Source organism: Ipomoea nil, unplaced genomic scaffold (genome assembly GCF_001879475.1).
Source record: "Ipomoea nil cultivar Tokyo-kokei standard unplaced genomic scaffold, Asagao_1.1 scaffold3069, whole genome shotgun sequence".
Taxonomy (NCBI): Eukaryota; Viridiplantae; Streptophyta; class Magnoliopsida; order Solanales; family Convolvulaceae; genus Ipomoea; species Ipomoea nil.
This window is the reverse complement of record NW_017619497.1, coordinates 4,211,925-4,234,182: the sequence shown is the minus strand read 5'-3', so window position 1 is coordinate 4,234,182 and position 22,258 is coordinate 4,211,925. Positions and strand designations below refer to the sequence as shown.

The following is a 22,258-nucleotide window of genomic DNA, read 5'->3' as shown; positions in this document are numbered from 1 at the left end:
AAAGTATTCAAAAAAAATATTTTAAAAAATTATCGTCACCAATTGAACTGCTCATGCGGACAAAAGTAGCACTATTATTATTATTATTATTATTATTATTATTATTATTATTATTATTATTATTATTATTATTATTATTATTATTATTATTATTATTATTATTATTATTGAGTTAATACTCAAAATCGTCCTCGACTATAGTGGTTTTTCTCAATTTCGTTCTAAACGACTTTGGTGACCTAATATCGTCCCAGACTTTTGTGTTTCGCTCAATTTAGTCCTAGACTTTTGTGTTTTTGCTCAATTTAATCCCTCATTTGTTATTCTGTCCATTTGGTGTTAAATAAATAGACAATTCAGTAATTTTAATATTAGCACCTCTTTACTCATAGACATGTGAACTGCGAAATCCTTTTTTTTTTTTTACGAATTACTCCCAGAATTACTCCTAAAACTGCGAATATAAAATTTGATTTGCAGGTCCGGGAGTAATTATGGGTGTAATTCGTACAAGAAAGAGGAATTTCGCACTTCACAAGTTGAAAGTAAAGAGAGATCAATATTGACATTACTGAATTGTCCCTTAATTTAACACCAATTTGACGGAATAACAAATGGAGGACTAAATTGAGCGAAACACAAAAGTCTGGGACGATATTAAGTCACCAAAGTCGTTTAGGACGAAATTGAGAAAAACCACTATAGTCGAGGACGATTTTGGGTATTAACTCTATTATTATTTTACAAATTGGTGTTAATAATTTGTTATGTTCTAGTTTCCAGAATAGAAATGTAGGCGCAATATAAATATATACTCCGTAGTAATAATTAATAACAAAAAGCGACATGAACTTGACTAAATTGTCCTCCACTTGTTATTTGAAAACATTGTTGTTAGTAGGGTAGTAGGGTGTTGTAAATTTGGAGACGTACGACGGAACAGAAATTCGAAAATATCTCAACTGCAGCGTACGACAAGACAGGGTTTCACAAATCAAGGTAGAATCAGAATCATAGTAAATAATCTTATTTTTAATGGATACTCCGTATAATATTATTATGGGCCCACGTTGACACCGATGAAGTTAACGTTTAAGCTATCCGCTCATTCAATTTATTAATAATTATGGAGTAATCATTTTTGAATTTTTGATGCATGATTATTGATTAAGCCCCCCTTATCCGCTAATCATTAATTCCTTGATACTACACGCTTACCATCGACTCCATCGAATGATAATAGCTATAAGTATAGGGTACAAACCAATTTAAGTTAGCTTAAATTTGAGTTTGAAAATTTTATAAAGGTTGGAGCTCGAGTTCAAGCTTTGATTAAATATTAAATTGTAAGTTTGAGATTGTCTTGTTATTTTTTATATGCCTCAAGTTTAGTTTCATTGGCTCGAATTGAATTCGATTTTTTTGCTTTAGTTTTTCTTTTTCTTAAAATTCATTCTATAATATTATTTTATATTACACACACACAAATGGCTTGCAAGCGGTTCGATGATGAGTTACAACAAAAAATATTTAAGCTCGAGTTCGGCACGAAATCGAATTTGATCGATCTCAAATCAAACTTTGACCGAGTTGCTTGCAACCAGCTTACGAGCAACTTGATTAGTTTGCACCCTTAGCTATAACATTTGACTAGTGATAAACACTTAATCTAACAATTAGTATTAGAGTAGGATATGAGTTCGAATTGAATCCCATGCTATATATGTAGTTGAGACTGACAGGTGCTGGGAGGGAATTGTTAGGCGAAGACTTGAAAGGTCAAATTCAGTATCAAACATGGGGCTAATTACTAGGCAAGTATAAGAAAATAAAGTTGTACATTCACTATTAGTTATTGATAATACATATATGCCTAATAGGGTTTTTTGACAGACGACCGAGACAGACCGCACTGGTTGCTTACTAGGCAGGATTGCATCACTTCTGAGACTGCCCGACCACCCCATCGGGATATCTCCTTTAAGACCGGAAAATCAAATTACTTCTTTACCCATTTGACCGAGCATAATGCCCCAGGCACACTGTCTTATCACATCACATCAACCTTTTTCGTTGTGATCAAACACGTAGCATCGCCTCTTTGACCGACCAACCTGCATCTGTCACGTGGAGAACATGTCGTTCCTTCGGCATGTGTCTCATCGCTTGCCTATATAAGGCACAATTATTACTGATGAGGGGGGCTTTTCACATACACCTTTAATTTTACTTAGAGACACTCAACCTCACTCTTATACTTAACATTTCTGGTCTAAAGTAGTTCGCCTTGACTCTAAGATACAAAGATTAGACGCATTATTAGTTATAACTAATTTTTGAATTATAGTGGTATATCAAAATTTTCTCTTCAATTATAGATGTCTTGAGCAGATCCTAACTGTAGGAGATAACTTTAAGCCCGTTTGTACTGGGTCAGCTATATTAAGGGACAACATGCTGGCCAGGTTGATTTTTACATACGAGAGGGGTTCGAACTCACAACCTCTCTTAAAGGATGAGAGTGCACCGCTACTCACGCTAACCAAGTTGATTAATTTAATTTTATTTATATAGTAATAAATATAGTGCATTTTGACCTCGTTACTTTTTTTTTTTTTCTTTTTAATATCACAATATTATATTAAAAAATGTTACAAGTTGATTAATTCTTGTCACCCAGCAGTTTTGCAATATATATAGGGAGTAATACAACGTCAAAAAATTAAATTAAATTAAATCAATAATATTAAAAAGAACAAGTTGCTAATTATCTTACAGTTGACAACTAGCCAGCTAGCTACTTCCAAATTAAACACGGCATATTTGCATGCACATGGTAGGCGTTACTGTTTATACTTTATAGAAAGCTTCATTGAGATTGATCCCCTCATGAGGTCATCAACTACAAACTATTCTAAATTAAACTATTCATTTGATTTATGAAAAAAAGTTCATAATGGATATTTGATTTAAGAAAAAAAATTCATAATCAATATTTAAAACTGCGCTCTGAATGAATCTTGTCGTGTAACTTTAATCAGTAAAAGATCACGATAAGAAACTAACTTAAATTGTCCGACTAGTTCAAACCAAGAAAATCAAAATACAGCTCCCACAGACGGTCGAATTTGAAATTTTGTGATTACCAAACCAAGTAACCAACTGTCAGACTTACTATTCTAAACCATTCCAACTTAAGGTAATCGGACTATATTATATCACAATACACAATTAATAATGTAATTTCCTCATAATAAAATAGAACTCTGATACAAAATAAAAAGATATTTTACGTCTATTCCAACTAAAAATTTAAACAAATACTTGCACTATATATTAAAGGAATAATATATATAGCAACAATTTCAATTTTGTCATAATTTGTGAACCACAATTTGCATTGTGTTGTGTGCTCTGACTGGAACGGAGGAATTGAAATACAAGTGGAATTTGTCATTCTCTGATTATTGATTATAATAATTAAAAATAAAAATAAACCGAAAACGACGTCGCCGTAAGTTGTTCACAGAATCACAGCCAATCTTTTTTCCACGTTGTTTTCATGGTCCTGTAAATTGTAGCCCCACTTTTCTGTCTTTTTTGTACATTGTTCATACACCCAATTCAACCCATGAAAAAGGCAATTATATATAGTAAAAATGTTTTAAAAATAAAGATAAAAATTCCTGCTGGACCACTGATATATGCTTGTATATATATAGCCCGGAAGTGAGGATGATAGATCTCCATCATTTTCATTTTGTATGTATATATATGATCTAAATTTATAAATAAAATGTTAATTAAACTCATTTAAAAGAGATGCAAGACTTTGGATAATGCATAGAATCTTAATGTATATTAATTAAAAGACAAATTTCTAATTCTATAGTAGGTGAAATTAGAAATACTTAATTTGTCGTTGAAAATTTATTATTCCCAAAAAGTATTCACCAGAATAATTAAACAACCTACGAGAATGGTCTATCTTAATTAGGACATGTAAATTATAAAAACAAATGATATGACTTTAAATAATGGTGTATAATCATCGAATTATAACCTTAATAACTTATTTCTTATCAATTCTCACATGAACTTATTGACATAATATAATGGAATAAGGTTCACATTGGTCACTGAACGTAACTTGAAAGTGTAATTAGGCCACTAAACATAACCTGAAAGTGTAATTAGGTCACTGAACGAAAAAAAGTACAATTAGATCACTAAACACCACAAATATATGCAATTTCACCTGATAACAGGTTACCATTCATTTCATTAATTAGATTGTCTACTCAAGAATCATTTCATTAGGTTGTCACCATTCATGTATAAGAATGAAATTTGATGAAATGGATTATAACCAGGTGAAATTGCATACATTTAGGATGTTTAAGTAGTTTACACTTTTTTTTTTTTTTTTTTTTTTGTCGTGATCTAATTATACTTTCTTACTGTGGCCAATTTTGATCTTATTCCTAAATTAATTAATCATAACAAATTTATTATCGTGATCTAATGTGCTTATGTGCATGGTATGATTAAACAACAAAAACTGATCCTCCGATATATCCGATCAAGTCATGGCATATCAATATTATACAGATAAAATCCGATGTATATATCACCATTCTTATCCTTGAATAAGTATATATGTATTGGTAGGGAGGAAAGGGGAAAGAATCAAGAAATTGAAGTCAAAATAAAATGAAAGAATCTATCCAACTATTTAGAGCAAGCAGCAAAGCAAAATGTTGTGACTTATCTCTGAAGAAAGCAGAAACGTATAATCAATATATTCTTCTGAATATTATATATATCTGGTCTACACAGTTCAAATACTCCATTTTTAGTAATTTAACAATTATTTAATTCCTAAATCTGCAAGTTGATGCTCTATTAAATAATCTGGTCTCCCTCCTAACTATAACTAATGACTTCTTGATAGTGATGTACACATTTTTATTTTCATTTTAAGAATAATTAATATGATTTTTGTCAAATCTTATATTAATCTTTTTGTTTTATTTTTTATTTATTTGATATTTTTATTTACTGATCGAATTAATTATATTCTCTTTTTTTTTTTGTTTACATATTTTCTTTAACATTTACTTATAATTTTGAAATTCAATTTTTTTGTGCTTTAATAATATTTTTAATATAATTTTTATAAATACATATGTCATATACTAATATTAAATTAAATATTATCCCAAAAAAATGAATTGTAATTTAATTTAAATTCAAATTTAACTGAACTCGAATTAAATGTTGACCAAACGACTCTCGAATTGCTCGACTTGTTTGCACCCTTATGCGTCACACTGCACTAGGAAGTAGATGGACAATAGGGACAGACACACACACATATATAATATTCAAATCTTACCTCATGGATTACTTCTCATAATTGTTTTTAACAAATAAAATATGTTTTCAGTCATTATTAAGAGAAAAGGGAAATTAAAGACAAACAAAACAAAATAAAATAAAACCAAACGTCATCAAACAACCATTAGAATTTAAGTAATATATAATTTTTAAAGTATATCCCAAGTTAAATACAAATTAGCAAAGTGGTACAAGTTGTATTAGTGCTTCACCACATCAGTGCAGCATTTTATAAGGGAAATTTTTGGCTTCATATATTATTGTATGTAAAGTCAACCGGTTTAACTACTCAACATTATTGTTATTATGATGTTTTTTAAATTTTTTGTCATTTTATTCCACACTTAGTACTTCTGGACGAGAATAATGAATTTTATTTTATTTTTAAAAGCAAAGCTAAGAATAATTTAATTAATTTTTTTTTTGAGTTTAAACTATTGCAGTGAAATGAAAACAAAAATAATAAGCCAAAAGAAAAAAATTAGGAATCAAGCCATCAAATGGTCTTCGAGTACTATGATTGATTTAAGTACAATCCTTAAACATAAATACTCCCAACAAACATTATGCCCAAGTTGCAATACTTTAAGTATGATGAAGAAACAATTAGAATATAATTGATTTGTAGAACGGAATATGATATATCAATCTATAAAGTTACAGATATTATTTAATTATTCCGTACTTTATAGCATATATTTTGATTTGATTGATATTTATTTATTTTTGTTGACAATATAAATATGCTATAAATATCCTACTCATTAAGTTTTACTCTTAAGGGATCTATTCTTTCATATCATTTTCCATAGTGAATTTTTATTTATTTATGCCCGTAGCATTTTCAAAGGTTTAGTTAATTATTTAATATTTATTTTTATCCCACAAGTATTATGTCCTAACCGAGTAAGGCTTTTAGAAATATATATGTGGAGCGGCCGGAATGAGGGAATGAGATATTCATAGTTCAGACGTATAATCACTTTTTTTTATAAGTTTTAAATATCTCTCACATAAAGCAACAAGGTTCAAGATGTAAACTTAAAATACAAGAATATGAATGAAATTCTTTAAGTTGCTTTATTTAAGAATTTTGTGTAAAATTACAAGACTGTGAAATATCTCAATATCCTTAGCTTCTTAATCCGTGAATTGAAAGCTAAGCAGTGATTGGAGTGTACGTTTAGTCTTGTTGGACTGCAGTTTCTTCATATTCTGTGAAGTAGGTTTTGCAGGCTTTGTGGGCAGTGAAATTGTCCTCTGCGGCTGGGGCCGAAACTGTCATTGCGCACAACAACTCGATCTCACTTATCACGCTCTGATACCAAATTGAAAAAATGTACGTTTTCAGTCCCAACTAAAAGTTTAAGCTTACCTGTCGTAGATCGCAGGGACTGAAAGGGGGTGATCTGTGAATGTATGATTCAGAGCGCTTGAGTCGAAACCGAAGTGGCGAAACAGACAGCTTCCCTCTGGAATCTTGATAGATAGATAGATGTGTGTATTATTAGTAAAGAATATAATGTCAGTGTTTATGTTCTTACTCATCAATAACAGTATATTATATATTTATATGTTTATGTACATATATATATATATATATATATACCTAATTCTTTGCTAGATGCAGCCCGGGTAAATGTGAATGCAGGAGGATTTGGAGAAGTTTGTGTAAATGTAAGGTTATTCTGCAGCCTTCTCCTGCAACATTTTTTTTTTCACTGTGTTTAGCATGGGCGGCATTGATGAGCTTGAGGCAAATTAAAATGAAACTCATATTCATACTATACCTTGGTAAGGTAGGATGCTCTTTTGTTTTTGTTGCTAGAAAACCTAAGAGGATATATGCAAACAAATGACACAGTGAATCCCAAATCCCAAATCTAAAATGCTAAAATTCAAAAAGTTACGATTAATTTTTTGAGAAATCATTTTGTATATAATCAGCTAACAACTAACAACTAATTTATCAAATTATTTTCTACAATCAGCTAATACTATTAACTAATTAAATCTAGTAATCCAATCACAGCCAACAGCTATCAGCTAATAGCCATTTATCAAACACATCCAAAATCAAAGAAGCCAATCATCGATATAATTTCTCGTCCATAAAGACAATAATAAGCGTGTTTATGCTTGGCCTCGTTGATCTTGTCCACTTGTAGCATATGGATGACCTTCTTCTCTGATCAAACTATAATACTTGAGTGTTCGAAATTCTTCAACCCTGGGAGGTCATCAAGAACTATTTGTGTATCTGCTACTCTAACAAATCTAATTAATTAGTCCTTTAAAAAGAGATATAGCTAACTCCTCTGTTGATAGGCTTAATTGTAACTTTTAAAAGTTCTACATCTAATTGACCTATCATATAAAGTTCATGGAATGTATTTGACATTATTTCCAAAAATTTATAATGTTGGGTTCAATATTTTTGGCAAATTATTATGTTAACACGGGTCTACCTTGTAAGGTGGACCTGGGTCTAAAGAAACACAATTTACATATTAAATATTCATAATTTATCTTTTAAAAATGCATAATTTGTGATGACCATGAATTGTATTCACAAATTCTAAAAACTTAAAAACACAATTTATATTCTAGATGTTCACAATTCCAATACTAAAAAGAGTTCTACTACATAGACTCACAAATCATACTCCCAAAATTTTAGATGTGACGTGCACTAATAAGCTACTTTCTTTCATGTGATCCCAATACAAGTATCTACATCAAAATTTTGTATGTTGGAGTAAAAGTTGGAAGTACATGTAATATTTTCCTACTAAAATTACACAATTTAGAACCAGAATCCACCTGACCCTGGTCCATGGTATAACAACTGAATATTTTTAGTGTTGGTTTGACCCAAGTTATGGCTGGGAGGAGTACCTTGCTGGAGTTGGTGGTGCTGGTTTTGATGCATTTCGTCCCGGCCAGGATAGAGAATTGTCATCATAGGACTTCTCCTGTTTGATTTTCCTAAATCAGACACTGTATCCACATCTGAACCTGAAAACAAGTAAAAAAGAAAAAAACATATTAAGCATTCTGCAGGTAAGAACATTCTTTGAGGTTTTTTTGCAGTCCTAGGAGCTGAGAAATTGAGAATGACAGAAATTGCCTGGATTGATACAATGTTTCAGGTACTTGGGCAAAACAGTGACAAATGATTGTTGTTCAATGCCATTTCGGTCGATGAATTCTTGGCATGATCTTGATCTCTAATGCCCCAAACAAAAAAACAGTCAGCAGAGATCCAATTTAACAATAGCAGAATTGAAGCATGTGTTCCATCTCAACTAAAAGCCTAAACTGATAAGACACTGATACCAAATTGAAGCATATCCTCCATCTCAACTAAAAGCCTAAGCTGATAGTTAGATTGCACGGTTATATGCTCAACAAGCAGAAACCTGTTCTAGATGCATTCTTGAATTCAATATGGTAAAGATCATTTCTTTTCTTTTCCCCCCGGCCTGTTTGGTATTTTCTAATGCACCGTCGTAAAGTTCATGGTTTCATTTCTGCAATGCATATATACCTGTTCAACGCAAGAGAATCGAAGTTCTGTTGCAGAAAATTCACCAACTTTTTCATCCAAGAAAGTGTCAAGTTTAGCAGCTATAGAACCAAGGTGATCCACTGTGTTAATCACAGCTTTGCTCACATAAACTTTCATGGTATCCACCAATCTAACCACATATATTCAAAAACAAAAAAAAAGAACTAAGAAAATTTGAAATGAAAATCAACAACTTCATAAGCCCAAAACATTCTCATTTACTCTTGTTTGTGCTCATCTTTGCCATAAGACACTTCAAAATATTCTGCAGCCGAGTAAAACTGTTTCCTCAGATTCTTCAAATCCTAAGTACCAACATAAGATTCATGTTATTAACATAGTACCATCAAACTCCAAAAAAAAATAAAAATCATACAGAACAATATAGACACACCTTCAAACTGTCAGTAATGTTTGTTCTGTGTTGCATAAGGATTTCATCATAGTTGTTTCTTTCTTGATGAGCTAATTCAGTCCCCATGAAGTTGGAGTAGTCTCAAACCTGATTTTTGGTGAAAATGGAAGAGGGTAAAGCTTATGAAATATAAGAAATGCCTGGAGTTTAAATAAGATAAATGTTGCACTATGAGATGGAAAATGTATGAAAACTTTCATACAAAATTAATGAACTTAAAGTTGGTAGAAAATGGGTGTTTATGACTTTAGGGAGGGGGTGTTGGATAGATCTGTCATATTTAGGAGTTGCAAGCTGGTTATGTACTTGGGTAATGATATTATGGCACGGGAACTCTGGTCGAACGTAAGTCGAGTTCGAACATATCTAAGTATAAATCAGTCAAGTTCAGCTCGTTAAAGATAAATGTATAAAATAAAATGTATCGAAATTTGGTATGGAAGTAGGCAAAATGTGCCACTATTAGCTTAGCTTACATTGTGTTATGTATTGGTGTTTGCAGTTACTTTGGACTAGGGATGGATTATGAATGCTGTGGGACTCTTCTTTAATGTGATGGGCTACAAAAGGTCAAAGGTTGTACCAATGGCAACTATTGTATCTCTAACTAACAATAATACATCTAACCCACCAACATAAGGTATAAGTATGGAAAAAGGGACCTCGGGCATAGCTCGAGGCATAACTCAGTGGTTGAAAGGTTGAGTGTGAGTATAGTGATTTATCAAATACCTGGGAAAGGATCTTAGCCTTGGGGCACAAAACAAACCTTATCTATTGAATACTTTATCTTAGTTCATTTAGGGGGTGTATTCAATATATATATAATCTCAATGGGACGCACACTAAGTGGTAGGGGACTGGCCAAATGGTTTGCTCCATTCACATGGGTGGGGATTGAACCCACAACCTCATGCTTAAGGAGGTGCTGAACCACTACGCCAACCATGTTGGTTATATTCAATACTTTTATAGACTTCAAAAATATTTAATTCCATTTTTGGTCATAGATTTATATGTGGCAGTTCACTTTTAGTCATTTTTTTTATTAGAACATCCCCATTTAGTCCTAATATTATTGTGAAATGGCCATTTTTAGTCCTTCTTCAACAAAACCGTTGAAATGTCGTTAAATACAAAGACATTTCAATTTTTTTTTTATACAAAGTATGTTGAACCGCTATATTTTTTATGTTTATTTTTTCAAAAAAATCCATAATTAAAGACCGAAATGCCATTGTATTTAACAATATTTAAACTATTTTGTTGATAAAGGACAAAAAATTGTCATGTCATAATAATACTAGGACCAAAAGTGGATGTTCTAATAAAAAATGACTTAAAGTGGATTGCCACCTATAAATCTAGAACCAAAAATAAAATTAACTCCTTTCAAAAAGTTCTAAATTGATGGATTTTAAATGATTTTCATAAATTTTTATATACTCTTTACTTTCCTAGAATTTGTTAGATTTTCATTAATTTTGTAGCAATCTAAGTATGTAAACAATTGATAGATACCCAACATGAGAACTCAGTCGGACTACCTAGCAAGTAGCAACGAACCAGGACGTGACTAAACCAATCGATTTTTGGCTCACTAAGCTAAAATACCTAATCCCTCTTCATAATCCCTAAAATAAATACTCTTTACTACCCCACTATTACCCATTAATCACCCACTAACCACCAATTAAATTAGTCATTATTTTCCTATATTAAGCACCCATTAAAAACCCACTAACCCCAAATTTATTACCCCTTAAATTACCACTAACCACCTATTTACTACCCTATTAACCACCCATAAATACCCACTACCTGGCCTATTAGCATCCTTATCAGTTGAGGTTATTTCTCAATTATTTGTGTGTTCCAGCATCCACTTTATCCTCCACCTCATCCTCCACCATCTCATTCAATCACAAAAAAAAACCCTTCTCCACATCAGTTTTGAGTTATTTCTTAGTTTTTATGGACCCACCATTTAACTCACTATATTTTAATTATTTCTCTTACCTACGGGGTCCACAAATATACCATACTTTGCAGGAGAAATATTTTTGAAATAACTCCTCCCCATATCAGCTATTAACTTTTGTGGTGGGGGAGAGGGGGGGGGGGGGAGGGGGAGGGGGGGGAGAGTGGGGAGAATTCATGTAGAAATAACTCCTAAATAACTACTAATATGGATGCTCTTATACCAAAAAGCCAAAGCCAAGAAGCAAGAAGGGGGCTCCAATTTTTTTTTCCCACAAGAAAGCTCCATCTCTACGTATGAAATAGCAAAACCACATGTACAAATCACCTACAAAACTAGTGAATTCTTGGTCTGGCGTTGCCCAAAAAGGCCTGTGGTTCTTCATTTCGATTTCCAAGTAAAAATATTGTGTCTCTTTCTTGTTTCTTTTTATTATCTCCAATTCATACACTTAAATCGGTTGTGTTGGATCCTCGGTAGACCATCCAAGAGTCTCAAAACCAACAACAACATTTATAAACTTTAAAAAAAAAAATTCATATTAAAAAATCTACAAATGTCATTAAAACTCTAAATTGAATACATCTTACAAATATTTTAATTATTTATATTAATACATTATTTATAATTTGTTACAAAAACTTTTATAATATATAAGATATTTTATGTATGTATAACACTCATAATTGTTAACAATTATATATACATACACACGATGAAACATGTAGTGAATAGAAGAAAAATAAAAATGATATAAAATCTCGAACTCCTTGAAGAGAATCAATGAAGGTAGGGGTTAAGTTTTCCCATTCCCCCTTCAACCATGGGTTTTATTCCCACTCCTATACCTCAACATTTAGATTTTTTTTTTTAAAATATATTAAATTTTTACGCTAGACTAATTCTAAGCCATTCACACTTCTGTCAACTTGGGGAGCCTAATCTCCAATCTAAGGAGCCCAAGAGCCACCAAAAGATTAAAATTGCATAATTCTATTCCATTACCAATAAAAAGTAAGTTTAAGTACTTTTAGCAGGCAAATAATACTTCTTTCGAAATTTGCATAATCTAAATTGTAAATATTGAATTGTACGCTTAAAAATATATATTGAATTATACTAATTATATATTTTTGTATTCAACCCTGTCTTCACTCCACAATACATAAGAAAATAAAAGCTGAAATATCATCAAATCAGGGTGTTATGAGATGGGGAAGAAGCAGACAATGCAGAAGGCTTCACCATTACAAACATCTCAAGACAAATGATTTATAGCTTGAAGGGCAAGGGAATGGGAAAGACAGAATTATGCAAAGAGAATTCCATCAAACAAGCTATTCACTTTGAACAAAAGTGTCCATTTTCAATTTAAACCCCCCAAAAAACACAATAAATGTGCACAACTGGTCCCGGGGGCATTCCCCTTGTCATAACGTAATCGAGAGTAGAAATAAAGGTGAGCAGTCTATCCTCAGATAATACGCTCCAACTCCCTGGCATAACTCAGTGTTTGGTTAATAAGTTGCAGAGATGGTATCTCTTTGCAAGGAGCGGAATCTTTTACTTTCTGGAAGATAACAAGTCCGTCTTTTATCTCCCACTCGGGGTGTTCCTGCAAAAGGTAAATGTAGAAATTGATTCAACGATCAATTGGATGTAAATACAGAACATAAGGGAGTGTCCATCAACCGGTACGGAACTTATGATTAAGTGAAAATAAAGAATAATGGAGATAAGTATACCTCCTCGACATATCCAAGGAGTTCTTTGTCTGAGGAGAAAAGTAACATTTGCCGGGCATCACCTATTGAAAGAGAATCGTAAGCCTTTTCACTGCAGCCAGCTATCTCATCCCTAACCAATGACAGCCAAACTTTTTAAAGCGAAAAAGCGCACCAAAGCGATGAGCTTGGGCTTTGCTTTAAAGCGAAAGTGCAAAGCGAAGCGTCGCTTTTTCACATAAAGCAATGCTTACTAAAAAAATTAATATATATTCAAAATACTCAAATACTAATGCAAAATAACATAAATACAAAGTTTAGTCATCAAAATAATGTCATTCAAGTTATTTAGTTATTCAAAAATCACATATTCAACAATCAATAATTCAATAATAAAGGCATAAATTTTAATTGAATTAAATGTAAATTGAAATTTTAGATTTTAATTATAGAAATTTCAAAACATAATTTAATACAAAAAAATGAAAAAAAAAAAAAAAAAAAAAAAAAAAAAAAGAAGCACAAAACGTGTACGGTGAAGGGTAAACAATCACTGCCAAGTGTCCAACCAAAGCTCCAACTCTATTCCTATTTAACATTTTAACCTCAGACCAATCGTCTTCTTCAAATCTTCAACGACGTAAGTCGTAAGAAGAGAAAGGAGAAAAAAAAAAAACAGAGTGAGAAGCATGGGCGATTAACCTCGGGGTTTTGAGTTCAGCTATCAGGGAGGAGGTGGTGGCGAGGCAGCAGCGAAGCAGCGATGATGATGGTCGAGGGAAATTGGCAGAAAGTAGCGACAGACGGAGAGGGTGAGCAGAGAAGAGCAGAGAACGGAGGTCTGAAGTTTTTTTCGCGACTTAGGGTTAGGTTAGAATTTTTGTTTGTTTGTTGTTTTGACCGTTGACTTGCGCTCTACATGGTAAAGCCTCGCTTTTCGCCGCTTCATCGCTTCGTCACCTCGCCGGAAAAGCGTGCTCAGGCGCACGCTTTCCCACACAGCTGCGCCTTGCTGAAGCGGAGCGACAAGGTGTCGCTCGCCTCGCTTTTGCGCTTTAAGCGCAGAAGCGAGCGCTTTTAATAAGTTTGATGACAGCCATATTAGACATATATAAATAAAGTAATAGTGCATGTTGTATAAATAGATATACTCTGACCATTATGAACATCCTTAATTAGGAGTAGAGTCCCTTCAAGGGATTTCTTATTATGTATTACAAATTGGTTTACGGAAGATACACTGTATTTACACAGAAATATGCATTTGAAAGAAAGAACACAGTTGGCGTAAAAAGTGGCAAAGTGCTAAGAGAGATTTCATTCAATCATTCCAAAAATGCAAACGAAGAATCAAGGGTAGTACCTGTGCATACTACAGCTACATCTATAGATATATTACTTGTGCTAGATAATTTCAATAGTTCAGGAATGCATAGAGATTACCTCACAGTCTTGGCGAGAAGATCCATGAAATAAGCATAGGTTTCATGGGGCACTGCCTGTCTGGCACTTAAGACACGGTTGTAAGCTCCTTCCATAAATGATTGCTCCAGCTCAACAGCATGCTTAATACAAGGATTCTCCAAGGCATTTGGAGAAAGCAACTCCAATTCGGTGTGAAATTCAGCAATTCTATTCTGCACAAGTAGTCTCAGAAGATTGAGACCTAAAATTGGGTATTCCTGTGGGGATGGTGGAAGACGGTTGCTGCTCCATCACAAAAACAAAATGGCATATATCACAGTTAATTTAAATGACAAGAAACTACAAAAAGGAATCAATAGTCATGACTACAAAGCCTCTAGAAGAAGTTTGGTAAAGGGACAATACTTCCAACTAAATTATGGTTGCAGTAAAGGGTAGAACCATGGATTTAAAAATTAAAATAAAAATAACTCCTAATTCCCATCTGAATCTAATTTCCATCTTTCCAACTGATTTGACAAAGTTACGGGCTGCATGGATATTAAATACAAAATTGGGATGCCAATAATACTATAATAGTTACCGTGCATCTGTGTAATAAGGTTTCAGCTGAAAGAAATCTCTCTCAAAGGCATCTTGATCCTCCATCTTCACAGCTAAAACAACTGCATGCTCATATATATCCCCTGCAATAGTTACATGATGTTAATTTTGACAAGGCAGAACCAGAAATTTTTGCAGCCCCAAAGTTCAATCTTGAGAAATATCTAGCATAACAATCCTTCATGTAGGCAGAGCACTAGTTATCACCATGAATCTATACCAGAAGGATATCAAGGAAAAACACTTCAATTTCTTCTAGAGGTTCTACATAAGATGATCTTCAGCAACAAGGAATTATCATAAATTCATAATTACGGATGAACATTATGATACATCAGTTTTTGTAAATTCCAAATTTTAATCAATGGCTAGCTGCCTAGCTTGCTTATCCATAAAATAGTTAAAGACTTAAAGGCAGTGTTTTTAAATTCTAGAATAATGTTACTTTAACACCTGAAAGTTTCATCACACTTATTCCCCCCTCTATCACTACGACCTCCTACGACACAGCCACTCCTTCCCTTAAACAAGAACATATTAAGTTCTGGAATAGCTATGATGCATACAACATATTGTAGTAGTAGTTCATAATTAAAAAAACACGTGTATTAAAGTAAGGGGAAGATCTTTATTGAAAAAAAAAAAAAGAATGCAAAAGTTCAAGCAAAAGCAAGCTAAGCTGTCACGACGCAACTAGAAAAGAGAACTTACTTGCAATTGTCAGCTCATGAACTGCATTTGGTATTTCTCCGAAAAGGGGAGGGAGACTCTTAAACTCAGTTAGCATAACCTGCAAAAATATGAAGTAAAGGCTAGTCAAATTAAGGAATAAAGCAAAAGCACACACGGTATTCAGAATTCCATCCCTTCTCTCCACTCAACTTCAGCAGAAAAGATCTGGCAGTATAGTAATGCATGTTTCCAGCTTATTACACAGCTTGCCTTTATCAAATTGGGATTATAAAGAATTACTATCCTATTATCCTAAACACAATGGATTAAGGAAAAGACAACCCAAACAAATAATTAAAACTTTCTGCTGAAAATTGTGGAAATTGTGCAAATCAATAACTTAATGGCATACAGAAGTCATTTTTAAATGCATCCCAATACACACATTACTATACACAAATGTGTATACATTGAGAAATCCTAGTTGTTAATATTAGCAAACTTCACAATAATGGCAATGTTTGCCAATTTTACTTGCATCCAACAAAATTTCAGCTAACAGTTTGGCTCCAATCTTGGTGAAATTTTTTCAATTCCAAGGTCACTAACCAATATACATCAACTAAAGGTGGGAAATTTTATGCATTATGAAAATAATTTTGGGTGAATTATCTGCCAAACCCAGCTCATATCACTTCAAAAAACACAGAAAACTACTTAAAAAAAAAAAAAAAAAAAAGAAAAAAAAAAAAAAAGAAAAAAAAAAAGAAGGACAATATCACACCATTCTAAGATCTAACCACGGAATTATTACATATAAAAATTAAAAATTAAAACACCACCTTGTCTTCAAAGTGATGTCCTAATCTGGTAAACAAACAAAAGTATTTTTAATCATCTCAAAGCAAAACTCAAGCTAATTGGCCATATGCTGAACAAAGTAAGCTAAAAGCAAAAGGCAACAGCAAACATAATATAACGTTTTATGGCCTGGGAACAAAGTGGAATGCTTTTAATTTGAAAATAAACGAACTGCAGAGTAAAAAACTAGGGTTTCAAATTGGAATCGTAGTTGGAAGTATTGTTACCTTGAGCTGGGAGAGAAGTCTGGTGCAGGTATCGAAATCGTTGCGCGTAAGAGCGGCTTTGAACCGCTCAAACGATTGAGAAACCTCCGTGAGCTTTGGATCCATCTCTCTCTAGCTTTCTGATCGGTTTTCTCAGCTTAGTTCACCCTTCGTCTTCGTCCCCAACGGCAAATGCTACTCTTCTTTGTCTACAAGAAAACTCGGCAACCCGTTTATAGCTGAAATTCTTTTCAGTATCTGATTTGGGCCAATCCCATTGATTGGGTAATTTGGCCCAATGTTTAGTATTCGACGGTTCGGTTCGGTTGGTTCGGTTTATCTGGGTAAATTATATCGTGCACCATAGTGCATAATTGATTATGCAACACATATTAAAACGACCTCGTTTTGTTTAAAGAAATGGCATTCATTTCCTGCCATTCCGCAAAAAGTAACTCTGTTATTCAGATTCATTTTGTATACACTATAGTTTCAGTTCAACACAACTACAGTTTCATTTTGATAGAACTACAGTTTCATTCAATATTTATAGACTCAAATATGCGAAAATGTTATTTAATTTTATTTTATATACACTATAGTTTTATTAAAACACAACTACATGATCATTTTGATATAATTACAGCTTCATTGTACAATATACACTCAAATATGTGAAATGTTATTCAATTTCATTTTATATACACTGCAGTTCACCACAATTACAGTATCATTTTTATATAACTGCAGTTTCATTTGATAATATAAAAATAATATGTAAGGCAAATTTAGATATACTATAGTGTCAATTTAAATACATTATAGTGTCAGTTGGTAATTAACATACAAAAAAATACGCGCTTACGCGCTCCGTTTATTTACTTAAAAAAAATGTGCACCGTGGTCTACGTTATTATAACGACCCGTTAATTTACCGTTTTGCCCAGCCCTAATTTCATCATCTCCAGCGAGGCAGCGAGCGACCTCTATGCAACAGACACAGTATTGAAGCTGAGCTCAATGATAATGGCGGCTTCTTCCATAATATCCCCAGCTCTCACCTCCACATCTTCCTCCTCTTCGAAACCACCATTGACCCACTCTCCCTCGCCTTCATTCCTCTGCTTCAAGATTTCCCCCAGACCCTCAAAACCTCTGCTTCTCCACGCAAGGGGTAAGATAGTCAAGGCTCAGACCTTGGAATTTTCGAATTCTTCTTTCTACGAGGACGGTTTGGGAGACGACGACGACCCGCCGAGTATACCCGGGTTGGGCATTTCCGATATTGAAGATAAAGAGGAGCCCCAATGCCCTCCCGGTCTCAGGAAGTACGAGACCATGGCGGTTCTAAGGCCCGACTTGTCCGAAGACGAGCGCCTCACCCTTGTCCAGAAATACGAAGAGGTATGCAACGTCGAAGCTCAATTTTTGTTACCCTAATTCGTGATTACATTTCTATTACTTCGATTTTTAGCTCCCAATTGATATTTCAATTCCGAAGGTTTTTAAATTCAAAGCTTAGCGTGATTGGGCATCAAAAATTGGATCTTTGACATTCCATTGCACATTTGAAGTTAGAACTCATGCAATTAAGTTCAGAAGGTCATTATAGTGTTCAAAAAGTGAAAAATATAGAGTAATTTCTAACATGAATCTTTGCATTGTGAATTTGAGAAGCTAAACATTTGTGCTGACCACCATTATTTAACTTCGAGTTCCAGGAGTTCTTGGTATAGTTTGGTAGTAGCAGTAAGCTATCTTCTTTTCGAGGAAGTAGGCGGTGTGTAAACCCTTGATTTCATTGGATCGTTTCACCAACGGTGATGTAGCGTAGCAATTAGCAAACGAAGGGTGTGGATGATTAGTTCATTATGTTACTCCCTATTTTGTGATGCTAGTAGAGAGTGATAAATGTTTGTTTTTGCGAGTTTTCTTACTCTGAGATTATCATAGGTGGTGTGCAACTGTGCATAAGGTTAATAAACATAAGGAAAGGTTTCTCAAGTGAATTGTTTCATTTAGCCGATTTATCATTTTTTAAGCTGATGATTATTTTTAACGAGTGTTTTGGTGTCTGACTCTTTTAATTTCCTAGCCCGACAGTTTATGGAGTTGGCCTTAATAGCGAATGGAGATGTAATAGACGATTGAAAAAATGCTGGGTTATTAGGTGGCCGTGCAATAAATATTAAACTATGTATCCTCAATATGGATTTTGTAAATCGTACCAAGTGTAATATCGGAATCCTTGGTTATTGTATCATGGCCTCATGGGAAAAATGCATTTTTCCCTCAATTGTTCATTGCTAGCCGTTTTAGTTCCTAATTTTTTAACATTGCAATATATACTCCTAACTCTTCAAAAAAGTTACCGTTTTAACCCTAGAACAACAAAACTATTAAACTCTATTAAATTTTTACTTAGTACATTAGTATTTTAAAATTTTATTATATTCATTCTTTATAACCTTTTCAGTTTTGGCATTTCATCTGCAAATTAGAGAATTGACAACCTTCTTTCCTAAATTTTTCCTCTTCAATTGTGGCACTTCGTCTATATTTTCTCCACACAAACCTGTTAAAATCAAGTTTTTATTTTATTTTATTTTTTTTTAATTTTATAAATTAAATATCGAGACTAAAGAAGATTATAATTAAAGAAGAAACATTAAAAAGTACTAAATTAATTACCTATGTACAAAGTAAAATTTGAATAGAGTTTAATAGTTTTGTTGCTCCAGGAGTTAAAACTGCAATTTTTTTGGAAGAGTTACGGGTGTATATTGCAACGATAAAAAGTTAGGGACTAAAATGGCTAACAAGGAACAGTTGAGGGACTAAAAATGCATTTTCCCTAGTATCATTGTTGAAATTAAAATTTATATGTTTGTGAGTTTGTCAAAACCTAGAAATCTGATTAGCGATTTTAATTCATCATCCATTTTCCGTATGATATAAATATAAATCTTCCTTCATACGTGTGTGATTTTACCATGCCCATGGACCTTTTTCTAATTAAAATTGCATAAATGAGCATTTGGTGTCTCTGCGGCCATTTCAATTATGCTTACTATAAGGGTTCCTTTCCCGTTTTAATCTGTGCAGTTGCTTGTTACTGGTGGTGGTATGTATGTGGAGGTGTTCAACAAAGGGATTATTCCACTTTCATACAACATTAGGAAGAAAAACAAAGCAGGAGAGACGAACATATACATGGACGGGATCTACCTCTTATTCACCTATTTTACCAAACCCGAATCCCTGACTGCCCTCGAGACTGCACTGAAGACAGATGACGATGTTATCCGGTCGTCAAGTTTCAAGGTTAGGAAAAGAAAGCACTGATTTGTCTCATCTGTGAAGATGTACAAGACAGTCACGTAAGGTAGAGGTATGTCTCTGATCTTTGCTGAATGTTGACGTGGAATTACAGAAATGAAAACATAGATTTTTCTCGTCTATTTAGCTGGTGATATATAGCTGCTGTAATATCATGCTACTGGTTTACCGTATAATATATTTGTTTTCCAGTGATTTTGTCGTTAGTCTACAGTTTGTGTCGATAACCCCTTGAAATTGTTAGCCTAATAATGTGCTGTGTTGATGTCTGAGATTATGGGATGTAATGTGCACACCAATTGCTCTTTCTGAAATGAGAGTGGTTTTGGTTGGCATCCTTCATCACTTCTCAACATTATGGTTTCTTAAATTGGAAAATAATTTAACATTTGCAAGAGCAGTTACAGTCTTATAGATAAAGATACCAATCTTAGCCCGAAACAATGAACTAACCCGATAAGCCCAATGGCCCGAATGGTAGCTAGCTTTATAGCCCAAGCCATTTAAGGCGAGTCGTTATGCTGTGGAACCGTGTCCACCTTGCAATGTGGACACGGTTCTATGTTCATAATTACTGAATTATATGTTCATAATTATGTTCACGACTCTATGTTTATAATTATAGAACTATATGTTCATACTTTTTGAACTATATATTCATAATTATGAACAATTTTGGAACCGTGTCCACCGCATAATTTGCTGCTATTCTTTGTTTCACAAGAGATATGAGACAAAATATATAGAGAATTTATATGTAAGCTCATTTTTAGTAAGAGTTATTTTTATTAAATTTGTAAATATAATTTTAATAAATTTTATTACTCTGTGCAAAATAAATTATTTTGTATGAAAATAAATAATAATAATAATAAAACTTATTTTAATTATTATTACATTATAGTATAAATATATTAATTATTTTTAATTAGAATTTAAAAATGAAAGTTTATATTGATTGAATGATGTGTAAGTTTATATTTATTAGTGTAAATGCACTAGTTTTTTAAAATTGAAATTCATAATGTTAATTTGAAAATGTCAAAAGTTTTTGTTGACCCGTCCGATAAGTCCGAAACTCGATTGAGTTAGTCTGAAACTAAACGGACTGGCTTGATTGACATCCCTATTTATAGATGATTAATTGAACAATCTTTCTAAGCTTTCTACTCCATTAATAACTTCCACTATTCCTTCAAGATAGATCATTCTAGCCATTGATATAATGGAACAAAGAAGGTGATGGAGCTCGAACTCTAATGGGCTATTTGGTTGAATGTAGTTGCAATTTAATTACAATGTTTTTGAAAATCTTGTTCATGTTTGTTTTTGGGAAAATTGCACTTTTTGTCCCCAAGTAATAGGGTAATTGTAGAATTCGTCCCTAAGTGTTGGTCATACTCACTTTTTATTCCTAAGTTATCATTGATGTTGCATTTTTTGTCCCTTTACTAATAAAACATTAGGGATGAAATTTACAATTTTAGTATAACTCACGGACGAAAGGTAAGCACAAAGGGACGAAAAGTGCAATGTCAATGATAACTTAGGGACGAAAAGTGAGCATGGCCAACACTTAAGGATGAATTTTACAATTACCCTATAATTTAGGGACGAAAAGTGCACTTATCCCATTGTTTTTTAATCATTCGTTAGTGTTTGTGTTCGTTAACGTTCGTGAATTGGTTTATGAACATGTTCGTTTGTTTGGTCAGTTAACTATGATCGTGAACAACTAAGCAACTTTGTTCACAAACACATGTTATGGATGTACATGTTCATGATCATAATTTGTTCATGAACAAGAAACAGTCCATGTTTACGAACAATAACCAAACAAACAACATAACTACATAAAAAATACTATTAAGTTCGAAAGTGACATCTAATATCAAAGTACAACCTAAAAGAAATCCTATTTGTGAACATTTTAAAATGAACACTAAACAAACATGTTTATTAATATTATTAAATGAACAATAAACAACCTTGTTCACAATCTCTTAGCAAACGAATATACAAATGTTCAGATTATATTTGTTTATTAAACATGCTCTGAAA

The 22,258-nt window shown here is 33.0% G+C and overlaps 3 protein-coding genes across 5 annotated transcripts; 1 reads left to right on the top strand and 2 right to left on the bottom strand.

The window, feature by feature from the left end:
- Window positions 1–6,421: 6,421 nt before the first annotated feature.
- On the bottom strand, window positions 6,422–9,547 carry LOC109164945 (protein ABIL2-like). Of its 3 annotated transcripts, none has more exons than XM_019313508.1 (9): window positions 9,366–9,543; window positions 9,194–9,276; window positions 8,951–9,101; window positions 8,531–8,630; window positions 8,299–8,418; window positions 7,191–7,233; window positions 7,010–7,101; window positions 6,776–6,879; window positions 6,422–6,678 (listed from the first exon to the last, which is right to left on the bottom strand). In XM_019313508.1, exons 1-9 carry the CDS (start codon window positions 9,450–9,452, stop codon window positions 6,541–6,543), a joined length of 918 nt encoding a protein of 305 aa, XP_019169053.1. In that variant the 5' UTR covers window positions 9,453–9,543; the 3' UTR covers window positions 6,422–6,540. The 3 variants fall into 3 exon arrangements, with proteins under 3 accessions (XP_019169053.1, XP_019169054.1, XP_019169055.1); XM_019313509.1 differs by having other exon boundaries at window positions 6,484–6,681; window positions 6,785–6,879; window positions 9,366–9,547; XM_019313510.1 differs by having other exon boundaries at window positions 6,484–6,678; window positions 7,191–7,235; window positions 8,310–8,418; window positions 9,366–9,544.
- Window positions 9,548–12,553: 3,006 nt separating this feature from the next.
- Window positions 12,554–17,083, bottom strand: LOC109165585 (26S proteasome non-ATPase regulatory subunit 8 homolog A-like). The gene is made up of 6 exons (XM_019314421.1): window positions 16,880–17,083; window positions 15,831–15,909; window positions 15,100–15,202; window positions 14,535–14,798; window positions 13,113–13,224; window positions 12,554–12,982 (listed from the first exon to the last, which is right to left on the bottom strand). The coding sequence occupies exons 1-6, from the start codon at window positions 16,982–16,984 to the stop codon at window positions 12,842–12,844; spliced, it is 804 nt and encodes a 267-aa protein (XP_019169966.1). The 5' UTR covers window positions 16,985–17,083; the 3' UTR covers window positions 12,554–12,841.
- A 697-nt stretch (window positions 17,084–17,780) lies between these two features.
- On the top strand, window positions 17,781–20,424 carry LOC109165586 (30S ribosomal protein S6 alpha, chloroplastic-like). Its single transcript, XM_019314422.1, has 2 exons — window positions 17,781–18,262; window positions 19,964–20,424. The coding sequence occupies exons 1-2, from the start codon at window positions 17,879–17,881 to the stop codon at window positions 20,201–20,203; spliced, it is 624 nt and encodes a 207-aa protein (XP_019169967.1). The 5' UTR covers window positions 17,781–17,878; the 3' UTR covers window positions 20,204–20,424.
- The last annotated feature ends 1,834 nt before the right edge of the window (window positions 20,425–22,258 follow it).